The 18,372-nt window shown below is 51.6% G+C and overlaps 2 protein-coding genes across 2 annotated transcripts; both read left to right on the plus strand.

Annotated features, from left to right (window-relative positions):
• Positions 1 to 1,049: 1,049 nt before the first annotated feature.
• ZMYND19 (zinc finger MYND-type containing 19) lies at positions 1,050 to 7,872 on the plus strand. Its single transcript, XM_066610740.1, has 6 exons — positions 1,050 to 1,234; positions 3,204 to 3,263; positions 3,932 to 4,038; positions 4,732 to 4,872; positions 5,322 to 5,502; positions 6,533 to 7,872. The coding sequence occupies exons 1-6, from the start codon at positions 1,184 to 1,186 to the stop codon at positions 6,674 to 6,676; spliced, it is 684 nt and encodes a 227-aa protein (XP_066466837.1). The 5' UTR covers positions 1,050 to 1,183; the 3' UTR covers positions 6,677 to 7,872.
• A 3,607-nt stretch (positions 7,873 to 11,479) lies between these two features.
• Positions 11,480 to 18,310, plus strand: DPH7 (diphthamide biosynthesis 7). Its single transcript, XM_066610919.1, is given in 10 exon segments — positions 11,480 to 11,533; positions 12,311 to 12,468; positions 12,755 to 12,885; positions 13,084 to 13,171; positions 13,349 to 13,443; positions 13,666 to 13,817; positions 14,653 to 14,725; positions 14,868 to 14,933; positions 15,657 to 15,829; positions 16,501 to 18,310. Coding segments are annotated over 9 exon segments (1,380 nt in total). The 5' UTR covers positions 11,480 to 11,533; positions 12,311 to 12,327; the 3' UTR covers positions 16,962 to 18,310.
• The last annotated feature ends 62 nt before the right edge of the window (positions 18,311 to 18,372 follow it).

The following is an 18,372-nucleotide window of genomic DNA, read 5'->3' on the forward strand; positions in this document are numbered from 1 at the left end:
GGAAAGGGTTGGGCCCTTAGTGGTGTGACCCAGCCTCCACCTGCCCTTGATGGACTTGGAAAAGAGCCCAACAGAAAAAAGTTGCTCTTAAACAGTTCCATGACAGGTGGACCTTCACCAGGTGAAGCGCATCCTGGGGATTCTGGCCAGGTTCTTGCAGCTCTTCAACAGTTCCCAGACAGGCAGAAGCTCATCAGGTGAAGCGCACCCTGATGCATGGTGGGAGAGCCTCACCGGTTGGATAGCTGCCTGTGGTCCACTTGAGGCTGCAGGTGCAGATGATTCAAACCTGCAGAGGAAGGGGGGAAAAAAAACCATCCCACACCTGAGAGCATCAAAAAGGAAGCCACTTTTTTCCTTGAGACCTGATATTATGTGATTTACGGTAGACCCAAGTTGCATCTGTTTTTGCTTGCGCAGCAAATCTATGCTCCTTGGTAGGAGAAAGTGGTACCTTAGCGCGCATGCGCCGATCTGCTCAATCAGAGGCTTTCCTTTCAGGCCGGAGCGCAGGATGCCTCTCGGCCCCGCCCATCCTCTCTGGCGCGTGCGCCGCGCTTCCCATATAAGGCAATAAATAAATAAATAAATAAACGGCGTTCGCGCGCTCCTGATGTCATCGGCCGCCCACAGAGGTATGAAAGGGCTAGAAGTGCAACTGAAGTGCCTTTCTATGGGAGGATTCCGAGTTTCACTGAACAAGTGTTTTTTGTTGCCTCCATTTGCGACGAGCGATTCTTAAATTCATTAAAGCAAAATCAAAAGGGGGAAAAAAGAAAAGACACTGCTCAGATTTGCTCAAGATCACACACACACACGTCTAGTTGTGACAACCCGTGAACTCGTCCTGAGCCTGTCACTCTGCCCTTTTCTAGCTCTGCGCCTTACCCGCCCTCTCAGGCGAGCGCCTGACGTCATCAGGGCGCGCGACGGGATGGGCGGGGCTGCGCTGCCTCGCGCGCTGGGAGCGGCGCGGAGCGGATGACGCGGGCGGGGGGGAGCGGCGGCTCGGCCTGCGATTGGCTGCGCGGGCCGAAGCGGCGGCGGTGCGTGCCTGCCCCGCCCCCTCCCTCAGCTCGGGTGTGCGGCGGCGGGCGGCGCGTGGCAGCAGCGGCGGCGGGTCCTCTCCTCGTCGTCGGCCTCTCGTCCGCCCCGCGCCCCTCCCCGCCCTCCCACCGAAGCCATGACCGACTTCAAGCTGGGCATCGTGCGGCTCGGCCGGGTGGCGGGCAAGGTGCGGGCGGGGCCTCCGACGACTCTCTGAGGGGGGTTGGAGGGCCTCGGCCTGGCACGTGACGCCCCCTGACGTCACAGGGTCTCTGTGACGTCACACCCTCGCTCTGTGACGTCAGCCGTCCTCTTGGTGGTGGGCTCTGGGGGAGGGGCTGCAGTTTGGGCCCCCTTCTCCTCCTCCCAGGCTTTTGCCCTGGAGGGGGGAGGACTCCTGGTGCCTCAGCCCTGGCACCCTGATGTCACAGGGCCTCTGTGACGTCACATGCTCCCTCTGTGACGTCAGCTTCCCTCTTGGTGGTGGGCTCTGAGGGAAGGGGCTATTGGACTCCCCCCTTCTCCTTCCCCCAGCCTTTTGCCCTATAGGTGATGAGGGGCACCAGGGGCCTCAGCCCCTTGATGTAATGTGGCCTCTCTGTGATGCCATACCCTCCCTGTGTGACGTCAGCCACCCCTAGGTGGTGGGCTTTGGGGAGGGGCTGAAATTTTAACCCCCCCCTTTTCTCCTCTCCCCCAGCCTTTTACCCTATAGCTGTTAAGAGAAGGAGCAGGGGGTAGCAAGTGTGTCAGCCCAGGCCCGTGACCCCCCCCCCCCGTCACACAGGCCTCTCTGTGACATCGCACCCTCCTTGTGTGATGTCGACCGTTCCCTTGGTGGTGGGCTTTGGCGAGGGGCTCTCCTCTGCCAGCTTTTGGCCAGACACTCATCTATGTTTTTCTAAAAAGTGCATTTTGAGGGGAGAGGGTTGGCTGAAATTTCGACTCCCCCTTTCTCCTCCTCCGCCCCCCCAGCCTTTTGCCCTGTAGAAGATGAGGAGAGAGGAAGGGTTTTCTTTGTTTTGTAGGGTTACCAGACACACAGAGTACCTCTCCCTTTAACCGTTGTGTTGAAGAGGGAATTCTGGCAGGTGCAGCTTCATAAACCCTTCCATGTTGAGCTGCACCTGCCAAAATTTCCTCTTCTGTACAGCGGTTAAAGGGAGAGGCACTTTGTCCCCCTTTTGTCTGGGCACCCTATTTTTTGTCCTGCTCCATTACACAGAGAAAGCTTTTTTTGAGAGTGTGGCGAGGGCAGTTGTTGTCCACACACAGGTGACCTTTTAAAATTTTGCCTTTATGGAGCATGCTGATGTTTGTAGGAAGTAGCCATCTACTGAGTTGTGGTCCATCCAACCCAGGGGTGGCCAGCCTTTCAACTTTAGGGCTCCTGAACCTTTAACAGTTGTGTCGAGGGGGGAATTTTAGCAGGTTCAGCTTCTGATCTCACAGATGACAACAAGCTGCACCTGCTGAAATTCTCCCCTCTACACAACTGTAGTTGTGCTGTAACCCCATTGTATTGGTTGTGAATCTGGTGTTTAGCCTGGATTTGGTCAGTGTGGGGCGTGAGCCTCTGTGTTGTTCTAAAGTTACAAGTAGGGTTCTCAATAATGTTCCAGCAAGCCATTTTATCAAGATGTTACAGGAGAAAAGCTTTAAGGGATTTCTTGTGGCATAGTCTTTGGTGGGCAAGAGCTTATGTCCTCAGATGCCGCTGGTGGCTTCTGAGTTAAAACTTGCCTTTTGAAGGCATTTCCCTGCCACTGTCTCCTCAGTTGCCAATTCAGAGACAAAAAGAAGTGTCCTTGGTCCACCCACTACTGCCTCATATCAGCTCTTATCCTAGAAAAGGTTCCTGACCGTTGTCTTCTGATTGGCAGGTAGAGATCCTAAAACTTACGAGCCTCATTTCTTCTTGAAGTAGTTTTCTCTTGGTTTATGCCAAGTATAGGAAAGTGACCCGACCACATACACGCCATCTTTTTCAAGATGGATGCTTTCTATTTTTGCTTGCGTAAGATGTGCCCCTGGGTAACAGTGGGACGCTTTACCTCCCTAGGGTTAGTTCAGCAGTATTGGGATGAAATGAGTGGAAAGCTGTTGGCAACGTATCCAAGATAGTGTTTCACTCTTAATTGCCATTCTCATTCCAGACAAAGTACACACTAATAGATGAACAAGACATTCCACTCGTGGAGAGTTACTCTTTTGAGGTAAGAATCTAGCCCTATTTCTGCCCCACCCCTCTTTTTGAGGTTGCTGCTCTCTCTGTTTCCAGTGCCCGTTGCAAGGGTTAGTAGTTTGTGGGTAGATCTATTTTCCTATCTATTTAGTAGTTGCAAGGGTTAGCAGTTTGTGGGTAGATCTGTTTGCCTGAGGTTACCATTTGAACCCCCTTCCCCCAAACTTAGGAGCCAAAAAAGATGTGACTGGTCACTATCTATAGCAAGGACATGTGGCCAGAAGACCCTTTGGGGTGTAGTGATGGCTTGCCCCCCTTTTTTCTTTTCGTAAGCTGTCAGCAAATTCACTTTGCCTATTTAAGAGCTTCCTGATCCTATGATCTTTCCCATTTAGATTCTTGATTATTTACCCCTTTCCTTCTGTGCTCAGTACAGACTGTAAATTCTCTGAATGAGGACTATGTCTTCTGTGCAGCACTGAGCATGTACTGAATTACAAAGATCTGTTAATATCTATAATGCTATTAAAAGTGATTTGCAGTCTGTATTGACTGTTTCAGAGATTCTGTGTCTGTGGCCCATGTAATTCCCATTTTACAGATGGGCAAGGTGAGACTGGAACGCAGGTTTCTCGAACCCACTGTCCTTTTTCCCTGTGGTCCTTTCCCTCTTGAAATGGGTTCTCTTCTTTCGGCCAGGCTCGCATGGAGGTCGACGCAGATGGAAATGGTGCTAAAATTTTTGCCTATGCTTTCGACAAAAACCGAGGAAGGGGGTCTGGGCGGCTGCTGCACGAGTTGCTGTGGTGGGTATTGCTGTGTGAACCGAACTCATTGCAGATTTCATAAGACCTTAAAAGTAGGTATAGATTGGACTTTGGGGTGCGTTAAGAGAGAGAAGGATTTGTGTTGCATTTTAACATTCTTTCCCCAATATTTAGATCTTGTTCTGCTTTACATACCTGTATTCAAAACTGAAATACACAACCAAAATAGTATCTTTAAAAGTTTATACAGTGGGCCATCGGAATCTGTGGGGGATCCATTCCAGGACCCCCTCCCGCTGATACCAAATTCTGTGGATAATGAAATCCATGGGGGAGGGGCACGCTGGCCTTCAAAACATGACTGGAAGGCACTTTTGGTCAAAGCTGGGAGGTCTTCTGAGCTCCTTCAGCTACAGGCTCAGCACCCACAGATATTCAGATGTGTGGGTGTCAAGCCCGTGAATACGAGGGCCTGCTGTATAACTGGCTAGATGTCTGCTGTTATGTAAGGGCTGAAATACCTAGATGGGTATTAGAGGATTGTACTACTTGAGTGGGGGCTGTGTGGAGACAGCGTAATTTCAGTGGTCTTCCACATGACAAGTTTAGCTGTATCTGAAAGCTGGAGATAGCAGCTTGAAATCTCATCTTGTATATGGGATGTTACCACCCCCTCCCACAGACATCCAGATGTTGTCTGCTGGAAACTTGCAAGTTTGTTGTCTCTTCCAGGGAACGGCATCGGGGAGGCATTGCCCCAGGGTTTCAGGTAGTGCATCTGAACGCAGTGACAGTGGACAACCGTCTAGATAACCTGCGCCTGGTTCCGTGGGGCTGGAGACCCAAAGCCGAAGAAATCTCTAGTAAACAAAGGTAACAGCTGAAGACTTATGGATAAGGGGATGGGGGGGGGGTTCCAAAGAGCTTCCAGACTTTGTTGCTCTGGATAAAGCTTGGCTGAGTGGGGTGGTTGAAGCTGCCTTTTCTCTGCTGTTGTCACCATTTCAATTGAAATCCTACACGTTCTGCTTTCATACTTGGGCCTGGGACATAAAAAAGCCCTACTGGATTAGTTAGAAGGCCCATCCATCCTCCTTTTTACAGTGGCCACCCAGTTGCCCGTGGGCAGCCGCACAAGCTCAAAAGCAGTAGCCCTGTTTCTTAGGAGGGAGCTGTTGGTTTCTCCATGTTAGCCCCCAAGGACCCAGGCAATTGTCCCTTTCGCACTTGGCAAGGAATTGAGACTTTATTTGTTTCTCTTACGCTGTCTGCTTGGTGTGAGGCAAACGCCTTATTTGCTTGGGGGGTGTTGTTTTCTGCAGGGAACAAAGTTTATACTGGCTGGCGATACAACAGCTTCCCACGGACCCCATAGAGGAGCAGTTCCCTGTGCTGAATGTGACGCGCTACTATAACGCCAACGGGGACGTCGTGGAGGAAGAGGAGAACTCGTGCACATACTACGAATGTCATTATCCCCCCTGCACGATGATTGAGAAACAGGTGCGTTCAAACCCAGAAGCAAGTTGTGGAAACGCCATCCGTGTCCTTAGCCCGGCCGCTCCGTGTTCGTCCCTTCTTCAAAGCTTGGCATTTTTTTAGAAAAGCCACCCCTGAGCCACATCTAGTGGATTCTTTGTGTTGCCCTGCCAGGAAGTGTCTTTGTGCTGCTAAGTTGTCTCTTGGGCACCCTTCAGTGGTGCATTCTGTCCTTTGTGCAATCAACTTTGAGCTACACTCCTGCTTGGATAGATGACCCTTTCCCCCTGAGAAGGTCTAGGTGCCATGACAGGAGACCCCAAGCCTGTTTTCCTAGCTCATTGTTTGTTTTCCTGGGAAGACAGCATTGGGAGGCAGGGCTGGGGAGGTGAAAGAGGGCATCACTGGTTTCCACCCCACTGAAGCGGTTGTGCAAGCCAGTATAGAAGGAGGCCTAAGGATATTCTGAAAAACGCATTGTAAAATTGTTATTGGTTGACTTGGTTCTGTGAGTGAAAAGGTGTAAGTAGGTCTGTGGGCCCTGAGGGAAATAGCTGAGCATTTGGTTGGGGAAAACAGGCAGGAGTTTTGCAGACAAACCATGAATTTACAGAGCTTACAATGCAGGGAAAATTATTTGAAACTGCCCATTATGTTAGTCAGGCCCCGGCCCCTGGAGGTCAGGATTGCCGTCAGCAGGGGTTCAAGCAAGGGGTCTTTTCTGAGCCTTGCCTGGATTGAACTGCTGAGCTCTGTCCCCATCAAAAATCTGTGTTCGGATACTTTATATTGTAAGACAAGTGTATGTGTGGGAGTGTTGATTGGCTCCCCTCACCCTTCTTCTGTGACGGAATTCCCGGTGCAGCACATGTAGGGTTCCCGAGTGCTCCCCCAACGGGCACTGCTCAGCTTCGGCAAAGGGGGCTGTGTCAGGTGCCGCCTTCGGGCCCTCCCCCGGGCCGCTCGGTTAGCGTGTTTTGGGGGATAGTTTCTCTCCTCTGCCCTCCTCCACAGGGGATACTGACACCTTGTCCCGTGCTCCTCCCCCCTCCAGTTACGCGAGTTTAACATCTGTGGGCGGTGCCAAGTGGCCCGGTACTGCGGCTCGCAGTGCCAGCAGAAAGACTGGCCGGCCCACAAGAAGCACTGTCGGGAGAAGAAGCGGGTCTTCCAGCAAGAACTTGGACCAGAGCGATGACTGGCTGGCCGGCCGAGGCCTCAGCTGGGCACCTTCCTGGAGGGCGTGGGGTGGTGCCCGCTTTGCACAGACTGCTCACTTGAAGCCGGAGGCACTGACAACGGGAAAAAGGACAAAACTTCCAAACCAACCCCTGTGATGCTTGAGGAAAGGGACTGGCTCTCCCCTTCCAGTGTTAGTCTCAAGCAAAAAGACTACTGGGGGAAGCTCTCCTGGCCGGAAGCTTCCTGTTATTTATATGTTAATATGTTTGTAAACTTGTGTACAGGTTTTTTTTTTTGGTTAGCAGTTCTCTTCTATAGGACTCGTTTACTGTAATGTTCAGGTGAGAACACATCGTTGGTTCAACATAACTGTCCTGTGGCGAAAGCTTTTCCTCCCCCCTGTGGCTGGGAGACAGCCGGGGGGGGGTGAGTGAGCGAGCTGCAGGCGTCAGCGGTTCAGTCTGAACACCTCTGCATGGAAGCCGTGTTTTCAAGTAAAGGATTGGAATGGATTGGTTGCCGTCTTGCTTTGAACCAGCAGGGCCCCCCAGTGCTGTGTGGCTGTCTCTGTTTTTGCCGAGTGACACTCTTCCCCCCCCCCAGAAGAAGCAAAAGCAACTGAACCTCTGCCTCCTTCCATCACCATTGTCATTGTTCTCCCTACTCCCACCCCCCCTTCCTTCACTGCCGCAGCAGTGGTTCTTTGTTTGTTCCCGCAAAGTGGCTTCTGATTTGACCTCAATTTAACACTGAACAAACCAACAAGGACTGTTTTAAGACCACGTCTGCTGGAGTGACATGGCCACAAAATCACCCGCTTCCCCAGGCCCTGCTGTCCTTAGACATTTGTGGGCAGATGGGGAGTGAGACCACTGGGCACTTACCCAGTGGTGACTTTGTGGCAATCTTGGCACCAGCTCCCAGCATAGTCCTTATTGGCACGTTCCATATTAAGACAGACCTGAAGCCCATTCCCAGCATTGTGGAGAGGCTGTGCCCACCCCAACATCCCACCATGACCTTTAAGGTGAGAGGGCGGTGCTTTCCAGTCTATCATCTCTGTGCCAAATTGGTCCTGCCAGGACACCTCTCCCCCTTGGTTGCCCCCTAGATGTGGAATTCTTTTCTCCTTGAGACTCTCCAGTTCCTGAGCTTTTGTGCTTTCTGGAAGCAGGGTGAGATCTTTTTAAAAATAAAACCTTGTTCAAACGATCTTTTGTGGCCTGGGATCAGGTTGAATAATGAGGATTCTGTTATCTTCCTTGAACATCTCCTAGCAGAGTCCAGTAAATAAACTGAACTGAATACTACAACACACACATATTTTCTCCCATTGCAAGTGATGCCTGGCTTTTGTCAGAGAGGTGTGGGAGTGGAATTGCTTCTGTCGTTCAGGCTATTTGCGCCTCCGGTTTTCTGTTTAAATATTTGTGGGTTTAAATGATCCAGATTTTGAGGGTGCTGGGTGAGTTTTAACTACCTGTGCCCTTGGTGGTGGATTCAAGCTGGTGCACGAGGACTTGGCACAAGACAAGTTTTTTGCACCTGCAAGAGCAATATCAGTGCAGCCAAATCATACGTGGTGGATACCATCTCCAGTGGCTTCTCCCGCCACACCATCTCAGCGACAGTGTTGTGGATGTGTGTGGCCGCTCACTGTATGGATCCAGGGCAGGTAAGTCCAGGTGAGCTGGTGCTGGGTCAAACTCTTCTGCAACAACCTACCTTCTCCTGCTGTCTCTGTTATCGGAGCCTAGGACTGGAGGTCCATTCTGGCTCTGTGGTCCTTGCACCCTGGGTGCAGAGGGAGTGCCAGTTGAGGTCACTGGGCTTCTAAGTGGTACACTAGAGAGGCCCTGGCCTACCACCCTCACTAAGCCCTGCCCCAAGGTGTGCGGCCACTATGGCCATTACTGGGAATGGCTCAACCACCACACTGAGGTTTGTTTTCATAGATCTGGAGTGTTCCTATTTTTCAAAGCTGTCCCTTTCTTGATGAGCCTAGGAAAAGCCTTGACGCTAGGCAGATATGAAGTTGTCCAAATTATTCCGGACTTGGACAGCAGCTGTCACAACTGCGGGGGACCCCGTCCCCAAAGAAATGGTGAAAGGGCTTTTACGCTGAGGTAGTTAAGAGGATAAAACAGGGACGGAGAGATTGCATATGCTGCTTTGAGCTCCTTTAAAAAGACAAGGTAAACATGGTTTTTAAAAATCATGCAGATAGACTTGCAGAAGAAGGAAGAGTCTGGCTGCTTGTCGGGGTCTGCAGATAGCAGTGAGTCTGTCAAGGTTTAAGAGATAAAGCAATATACTGTGCTAGTTTCATCACTTAAGGCAGCCCTTCCACTCTTGAGAAGCACAAAGTGCTTCAGGCACTTTGGTGGGGAAGGGCTGGTTTCGACATGGGTGGCTTGAGACCTCCTGGTGCCTGACATACTATGTGCTGCCCCCCTGTTGATGTGCCAGCCCCTGTTCTATCTCCCTGGGCTGCAGAGGAAAATGGGAGAGAGCAGACAGGAGAGTGAGGGGCTAGTCTCTCTCGGACCTTTCTCCTCCGCACCTCTTTGCCAGTCCAGGAAGGAGAGCACTGAAGCCAGGTGGGCAAATGGAGGTGGGTGCCAACACACTGCTGAGGCAAACACCTCAATTGGAGAGATCAAAATGTGGCTCTCCTCCGTGCAGAAGTGTGAATATTTCCAACCTTTTAGGGTTAGCGTAACTCTTACTTCCTTATTCTTTAACCAAGCAGGCCGTATTTAAACACACAAATGCCAAAAGGGGGAGGGAGGGAGGGGGATCCCTGCTGAATTATCACAGCACTCCAAAATTCACTGTGCTGGAAAAGCAGCCGGGGCTTCCCCTCTTTTGACTTCTGCCTTGCGTAAGACCTTTTGCATTATGTAGTGACTGCTAGATTGTATTTTTGAGGTAGCTGTCCTCCAGACCAGTGGGTCTCAAACTATAGGTTGGGATCCGCTTGGGTCACGAGCCAATTTCAGGTGGGTCCCCATTCATTTCAATGAGCATTGGGATCCACTTGGGTCATGAGCCAATTTCAGGTGGGTCCCCATTCATTTCAATGAGCATTTTATTTTTAATACATTAGGCTTGATGCTGCCAACAGTCTGAGGCTAAGAGGCAAAGAAGGAAGGCCCATAGCCAGGGAGACAGACCAGGGACAGACTGCACTTGCTCCCGGTGTGGAAGGGATTGTCACTCCCGGATTGGCCTTTTCAGCCACACTAGACACTGTGCCAGAACCACCTTTCAGAGCGCGATACCATAGTCTTTCGAGACTGAAGGTTGCCAATACGATGCTGCCATGGTATGTGACTGCATTTGGGGAAATGTGACAGCCCAGTGGTTCCTGAGCTGTGCCCCCCCCCCAGGAGCTACAGAAACCAGGCAACTATGTACATACTTTTAATAATTATAGTCAATAGGGCTTACTCCCAGGTAAGTGTGGATTGGATTGCAGCCTTTGGGATGTTGAGGGAACTTTTTAAAAAAATGCATCAACAACTGCTTGGGAGGGTTAGAAGGGAGGTTATTTTAAGTAAATGTTTAACTTACTGTAAACTTTTAATTGATAGGATTTTGTCATACGGGGGTGTGTGTTAAAAATCTGTCGTAATGGGGGGGGGGGTGTTAAAAATTTTCCTGCCTGATAATGTCATGACCAGCCATGACATCACTTTGAGTAGGTCCCTGTCATTCTAAAAAGTGGGCCCTGGTGCTAAAAGGTTTGAGAACCACTGCTCTAGAGAGAGAGAGAGAGTCTCAAAAGCTGCAGTCTTGGGCCCCCGGCCTGATGATGTGCTGTGGACGGCTTGAAAGCGGTTGAGGGTTCAAGTCACTTCTGTTGATTCCAAGAAAGATCTGACTCGGCTACGTCAAGGGGAACCAGCCCTTTCCCCGCGGTGCGTCTAGAATAACGGTCTTTGAAATAATGGAAGCTCATCAAATGAAGTCTGCCCCAGAGCTTCAGCTCTCAGTCCCGTTGCCCTGTGTCTTTTGCAATGAAACCCGCAAGAGTTTCACAGCACCTCAAAAGCCTTCACTGATCTCTTGCAGCAGAACCTGGTGATGCAAAACCAGCCACAGGAGTCTTGTAATACAGTAGTGGCCGGCTTATTTCAAGGAGGTTGTGAGCTGCAGGTCCTCTTCATTGGACGTATGGGACAAAACTCGCAGTAAGCCGGCACTTATATGTATAGAGGTAGAGGGAGGAAGGAAGGAAAGGTTATATGAAGGTGGGGAGGAGAAAGCTCCGTTGACTATAATGGGACTACCTTCTGAGTAGACAGGCCTAGGCTTGGGCTATGGGCTGCATTCTAGTGCTATAATCCAAGACAGCTGGGGTCAAGTTCCATTGAACTCAATGGGCAAGTTGAGCAGTAACTCAACTTACTGCTCCTGGGTGGCTCTGCCGAGGATTCTGCCCAGCGTCTAAATGCAACCTGACTTAATACGGATCGGGGCCCCATCCTTCCATGGGACACAATCCCTTATTTGTGATCCTGGGGGTTTGGGGGATCAGGACCGCCCCCCCCCCCATGTTTCCCATGCAAAAAGGCCTTGCTTTCTTTGCCTCCCCAGAGAGTCCATGCATGCTTACTCAGGAGTAAGCCCTGTTGCATCCAGCAAGCCTTCCTCCTAGGAAAGCCAGCAAGGGATTTTGCACTGATCTGCCCAGGGATAAACGTGGTGCAGGCAGAGAGGAAGCAGCAGCTGGCTGGCTGGCTGGCTGGAGGAGGAGGTGGCCAGGGAGCGTCATAGCCCAGCCCCCTTTCCCTCCTCCTCTTCTTCCTCTCTGCAAGGAGCGCAGCTAGCTAGCTGGCTGGCTGGCCTCGCCTCCTGCAAGATCCAGGTTGGGGGAGTGAAGGGGGGTCTTGGAGCGGCCCCCTAAGTTATGATAACTGCTTAAAGGGGGGCGTGCTGCAGCCACAGAAAGGGAGGGTCTGGGGCTCTTCTTACCCCTCATGCCTCTGGGAAGGGGCTGGTGATAGGTGGGGGGGGCTTTTGAAAACCCCCCCCCCCATACTTGGCATTTCTGGGAGGGCTGGGAAGAGATTTCTGTGGTGCACCCCTCTGCTTCCAAAACACGTTGTGTGTCTATGTTGTGTGTGTGTAAACTGCACTTTTTCTGGTGTGTGTGTGTGTGGGGAGAGAGTGGTTCTGTGGGGCGTGCATCAGGCTGGGAAACGCGTGTCCCACTTCTGCAAAGTGGCCGCAGAGGCGACCCCAAAGGACCTCGTGGCAGGAAGTTTCCTGTTTCATTTCCTCCTCCTGCTTTCCTGGACTCCAAAGGGAGTTGGACTCGTGGGGAGGGGGCTTCAGAAGAGGTCTGCAGACTCCTATTGATTTGGCTGCAAACAGACCCGACAGGGTAACTCTTCTCTGGACCCTCTAACCACACACATGTCCTGGATCCCCAGTGCGTTAGGATAAGGGCAATCTGGGGTTGGAAGCTGGTTGGTTTTGAGTGCATGTGGTTTTCTTGGGGTGCTGGTGGGTTTAAGAAAGAAGCCCCCCCCCCAGCGTAACAAACAGTGGTTCTTCATGGGGGGTGGGGTTAAGAGGTTGATCCTAATAAGGGAGTGATACAGATGGAAGTTGGACTTCTTTCTTCTTCCTTCTGGACCAGGATGACCACCTCCTGACATGGCGTCCAAGTGCAAGATACAGACCTTGCAAGTGGTCGACACTGAATATAGCGCCGATGCTGTGGAGTGGTGCCCCGTGGAGGGCTGCCATGACATATTGGCATGTGGCACGTACCAGCTGAAGAAGCCCGAATGCAAGGTGAGCAGCCGTCTTTCTCCCAGGAGAGCTGGGGTAGTTTTAAGGGAGAGGTGGAGGAAGCTTTGGGGCACTCGGGTTTTGGGCTGGTTTCGGTGCTCTTATGAAATCCTTTTCAGGGTTAAGCTGGCCCTTCACTTGGGGTCCTTGCCCCTCACAGCTCTGGGGTACCTGGAACCAGAGGCATCGCTGGGGAGCTGCATGAGCTGGAGAAAATGGGGGGTGGGGGTGGCTGGGCTTCCTGAACAACTCCCAGAGGCGACCGTTCTGCTTTGCTTCCTATGGCAAGAACCCTGATGAAAGCGACGAACCCCACGTCCGCCTGGGCCGCCTCTACCTCTACCATTTTGAAGAACAGATTTTTGTCCCACTCACGGAGATCCAGAGGCTGGAAATGGCTGCCGTGCTGGACATTAAATGGTAGGAATGGTGGTTTCAGGAGCCGATGCCCAAGCTGGCCCTCGATTGGTCCTTTTGCAGGTGGTTAAATGATTGGTAGGGATGACTTCCTCTGGAGGGCACAGCAACTTCCCATGGTGGTGGCGGCGGCGTGAATTGTGGGGCTTCTTGAAGACCCAAGTGCTTAACTGTTTTTGTTTTGGTCTTGTCCTCTTCAAGGTGCCCTGTTCCCATTGCAAACCATCCCGTTCTGGGCATCGCAAATGCCAAGGGAGGCGTGGAGCTGTTCCACCTGACAGGAAGTGAGGTAGGTGGGCAGGATGTCAGCCCCCCAGAAGGTAAAGATGCTCCATTCACAAGCCGACAAGGTGGTGTGCGCTGCCGCTGAGGTTAGCGAGGTGTCCAGCCTGGGTGTTCATCGCTGGGATCTGATCGCCCTCTCCTCTTTGGGCCTCCCTGGTGACCAGTTTTCTTTTCTCTCCAGTAGAAGAGCTGCAGGTTGGAGCCGCTGTGTGCCACCAGCCTGGGAAATGAAAGCCTTGCTTTGTCTCTGGACTGGTCGGCGAGATGGGAGCCATGGTGAGCAGAGGCCGGGAAACTGGGCATTTTGGCCTGGAGGGGAGGGATAAATGGGGTGATCTGTGCTGCAGGTCAAGAGCTTTGGGCTGTAAGAATCTTGGGAGAAGGAGTCCCAGAGACAGGCTGCCTCCCGCAATTCCTTCCCATCCAATTGCAGCCTTGGTCTCATTCACAAGAGCAAAATTCCTGGGTGTTCAGCTGTCTCACCGCTACTTCTTGCAGGCTGGTCAGCAGCGATTCCAAGGGCAGGCTGAGCTTGTTGGCTGTTGACGGATCCACCTCCTCGGTGGAGGTCCGGCAGCAGTGGAAGGCACACGACTTTGAGGCCTGGATCGCCGTGTTTGACAGCTGGAATGGGCACGTGGTCTACTCAGGTCTGTCTTTGCAGGATTTATATTCAAATCCCCAGCTTGAACACTAAGGAATATAGGAACAGCCCTGATGGAAATAGACCAAAGACCCACCTAGCCCTGCTTCCTGTTTCTCTTCTTCCCTTCCCCACTGCGGCCAACCAGATATTTCCAGGAGGTTCACCAGCAGGACAAAAGGTTTGTCCTACTGTGGCTCCCTAACAGCTGGTTTTTGGAGATAGACTACCTCTGAGCATGGAGCTTCCACGTATCCCTCATGACTAATAGCTGTTGATAGGCTGGCTGATACAAGGACATCTGCAAGAGGGATCTGAAGGCCTTAGGGATGGACCTCAACAAGTGGGAAACCCTGGCCTCTGAGCGGCCCGCTTGGAGGCAGGCTGTGCAGCATGGCCTTTCCCAGTTTGAAGAGACACTTGGCCAACGGTCTGAGGCAAAGAAGGAAGGCCCATAGCCAGGGAGACAGACCAGGGACAGACTGCACTTGCTCCCGGTGTGGAAGGGATTGTCACTCCCAAATCGGCCTTTTCAGCCACACTAGATGCTGTTCCAGAACCACCTTTCAGAGCGCGATACCATAGTCTTTCGAGACTGAAGGTTGCCAATACAAGACTGGCTGAAGGGAGAGATCTGGTTCCCTCCTTTTCAGGACATCTCAGCCAGTGACCACCATGTGGATCTCAATAATACCTTCTTTGGTCTGTCTTGAACCTTTAGGAAGTTTTTTTCCAGCCTTGTGGGATGGTTCTGCATCCCCCCCTCCCATGTGCCCTGGGGAAAGGGCATCACTTTCCCCAGCCCTCTACACGGGTAAACCAGCATCATTCTCCTGTTTCAGGGGGAGATGATTGCAAGCTGCGAGGCTGGGATACACGGAGCAGCCCAAAGATACCCACCTTCACCAGCGAGAGGTTAGTATAGCCTGTCGGATGGTGGGTTGTTGTTAAGGTTGTTCTTTGCTACGTGTCTCCTGCTTTGACAACTGGAGTGAGTTCAGATGGTGGGACTGTTAGTGGGCCTTGCTGGGTCACCTTCATCTGTGTTTTGTTGCAGGCATTCGATGGGTGTCTGCAGCATCCAGGCTCACCCGCTCCGGGAACACCTGCTGGCCACAGGAAGGTAAGTGACCCTGGCAGGTTGCCATCTGGCCTAGTGATTGAAAGATGGGTGGGACGATGGTGACCCTACATCCCTGATGGAGTATCCCATGTATGTGGGGGCAACGACATGCGTGAAAGGCCTTCTCTGTGGCGGCATGCAGCATGTGGAACTCTCTGCCTCTGGAGATGAGATCGGCTCCATAACTGATTGACATAACTCTATTGACAGCTGAAAAAGTAGCAGTTGTTTGTAGTGTCCGGAGCCTATCTTTTGGAGGGCACCTGGTATTGTAGACTGTTTTTGGGATTGGGTTTGGATGCTCTGGGTGTTGCTGTGCATTGCGTGTTCATTTTGTAGGGGTTTACGTTTGTTGTACTTTTGGTGGCTGTCTTGAGTGCCTTTCTGTTTAGGAGGTGAATGGGGTATAGATATTTTACCCTGCTCATACCTGATCTTGTCTGATCTCAGAAGCTAAGCAGCATCAGGCCTGGTTAGTATTCGGATGGGAGACCACCTGGGAATACCGGGTGCTGTAGGCTTATACCATAGTCTTTCGAGACTGCAGGTTGCTAACCATTTTAAATAAAAGGAGGGAATGCTGGCTGCCTGAGGAAGAGCAGGAAGTAGTCTTGAGCCTGGCCACACTCTTGATGAACATATGAAGACACCAAAGGGTTCACCACAAACTCTGGACTTGGAAAAATGACGTTTCATGCTATTCAGAGGGTTCTGTCTTTGCAGCTACGACGAACACGTCCTCCTGTGGGACACCCGGAGCATGAAGGAGCCCCTTTCGGACATTCATGTGCAAGGTGGTGTTTGGAGGCTGAAGTGGCATCCAACACGGGAGAACTTCCTTCTAGCCGCCTGCATGCACGACGGCTTCAAAATCCTCGATTGCTGCGGCGGTCTGGGTGAGTGTGCTGGTTACCTTGGGTGTGGGAGACCCTCCTGAGAGCCCTCTTTGGCTGCTTTGCTGCTTGAACGAGGTGGGATGAATGGTTTGGAGTGGAGGACACGATCTGGGCCGGCTTTAAGCCACTTGGACCAATTGTTCCCAGTTGGTCGGTTGGCAACCTTCAGTCTCGAAAGACTATGGTATAAGCCTACAGCACCTGGTATTCCCAGGTGGTCTCCCATCCGAGGAGGCCCCGCACTAGGGTAATCCTGGTTTAGTCCAATGGACACCTAACACCACATTACAGCTGCCATTGAAAATCCAGAGCTGAAATTGCAGGGCCCAGAGCTTCTGGGCAGGGTGGGCTCCTGGTGGGAGAGAGGCTGGGTGCTTTGCCCTGAATAGGTGGGAAGATGGGGCATTGGAAAGGGGGGAGGGCTGTGTGCTTGGAGAAAGACCCAAGTCTGTGTTCTGCTTTGACTTCCAAGCTGGAAAGTTTGAGCTATGCAATATAATGGTAATGGCTGATGGCCGCTTAGGTTTGTAACCTGAATTGATGTCACTTCCAGCTATGATATCACTTCCGGGTTAATGACATCACTTCTAGTGGTTCCCAACAGTGATTCTAAAAAGTGGGTCCTGCTGTTGAGAACTGCTGGTGAACAGACTCCCATCTTTTTCTGTCAGCAGAGAAGCCAGAGCACTGCAGTGTCCTTTCCTCCTACGTCCTGCACAATTCCTTGGCTTACGGAGCTGACTGGTCCAGGCTGTCCTTGAAGGACCCCATCTTGCTGTGTACAGAGATGCCAGCGGCTCCTGCGGACGAAGGGGCCGAGAGGGAGGAGCCAGCAGTGCAGCACCTGAAGATTGTCTACGAATCTCCCACGGCCACCTTTGATTTGCTGCTTGACCAGGAAGAGCCAGCCCCTGCCTCGGCGGTCCAGGAGGAAAGGAGCTCTGACCCATGGGGACCGCGTTCTGGCGGAGACAGCTCAGACACCAAAGCGCACGGCGCCACTGCGCTGTTGGAATCCCAAAGCGAGACCAGCCTCCTGGCAACCTGTTCTTTCTACGATAACGTGCTACATGTTTGGAAATGGGAAGTCAACCAGGCTGTTCCTTTGCCCTCAGTGGAACACCAGCATTGATGCTGAGCTATAATAGCAGCCTGCTTGTCTTCTCCTTAGTGCTAGGGTGGGGCAGAGGAGAGGTATAGAGAGCTTTTGGGGCAGGATGCTCCCTTGGTGCTGGCCCACTGCCCTTTCCAACAGGCTTCCAGCTCTACTCTGGGCGTATTTTTATGGCTTTGGAGACTCTCGGGGACGGGGACAATTCAGGGATGTGTTGATGAGCTTAGTTCTCTTTTGTTAGCCCCCCCCCCATTTCTTACTGCAGATGGTTGAGCACAGCAGCCCCCAATATATTCCTTCTAACTTGCATTTCAGGTGGGAGTTCCTGCCCTGATGAGGACTAGGACCTTGCTTCTTGCTTCAGCAATTTTATGGCTGAAGTTCAGTGATAGTAACTGGGTTTTTTTGTTCCACTGTGTCTCACATACACAACAGTTTGGAATTCATATTTTCTCACCATATTCTACAAAGTAGACTTAGGGTAGAGCTGCTGTGCCTCACACCCATCATTTTCTGTTTCTACTTTCCTTGGGAGCTAAGCTTCTTTGGTCTGGCTGAAGACTCAGCTTAATCATTTGAACTGCAGTAAAGAGAACCCCTCTATTAGCCCCACTTCTGTTGGGGACTTAATCAGGAAACACTTTCTTTAAACACCAGCTTAAAATGGCAGCCTGTGTGGGACTCCTGACGTTTACCTCATCATTCAGTGCCCACCAGGTGGCTAAAAGGAGACCTTTTTTTGGAGCCAAACTCTGGAGGTGAAAAGCACAGATGCACCAATGCTCACTGCACTCTTGTCTAGTCTTACTTACAGGAAAGGCAATCTTAGGCTGCAGTCCTATAAAGGCCATGCTTCCCTGGGAGTAAGCCCTATTCAACCCAGCGGGGCTGACTTCTGAGGATACATGCATAGAGTTGCACTGTCAGTCCATGGCTTGAAGCCTCTGCTACTGGGGTTTTGAGGCTTGAAGCCTCAAAAGGCTACTGGGATTCATGCTAGCTAAGTAATTTAGATACTTGCTACTGCTCTGGGTGGGCTCCTCAGTTACCTAGCTTCCCCCCCCCCCATCACATGGCTTCTTTATTACTTCCATATCAAAAACCTGAAGAACACCAGCAACAGTCAGTATTAAGAGTGAGGATGTGTCGTATCCGTTCAGTTGTCCTGGCAACTGAGTGAGGACATTCTTCACAACACCCAGATACTGACCGTCTCGCCTTCTCAGTCCTGCAGAGATCCTTGCTGAAGGGCATATGTGTGATGAGAAAGCACTCCTGCCTGGGGCACTTATGTACACATACATCAGTATTGGGAACAATGATTTGTTTAATAAAAATTTATATATTTTGGACCTTTCTAAAACAAACACCTGACTCCTGCCTTTGTTTACAACCTTCCATGACTGTGTTTTGTCCCTAGGCGTGTGTC

This window comes from Tiliqua scincoides, chromosome 16 (assembly GCF_035046505.1).
Source record: "Tiliqua scincoides isolate rTilSci1 chromosome 16, rTilSci1.hap2, whole genome shotgun sequence".
Taxonomy (NCBI): Eukaryota; Metazoa; Chordata; class Lepidosauria; order Squamata; family Scincidae; genus Tiliqua; species Tiliqua scincoides.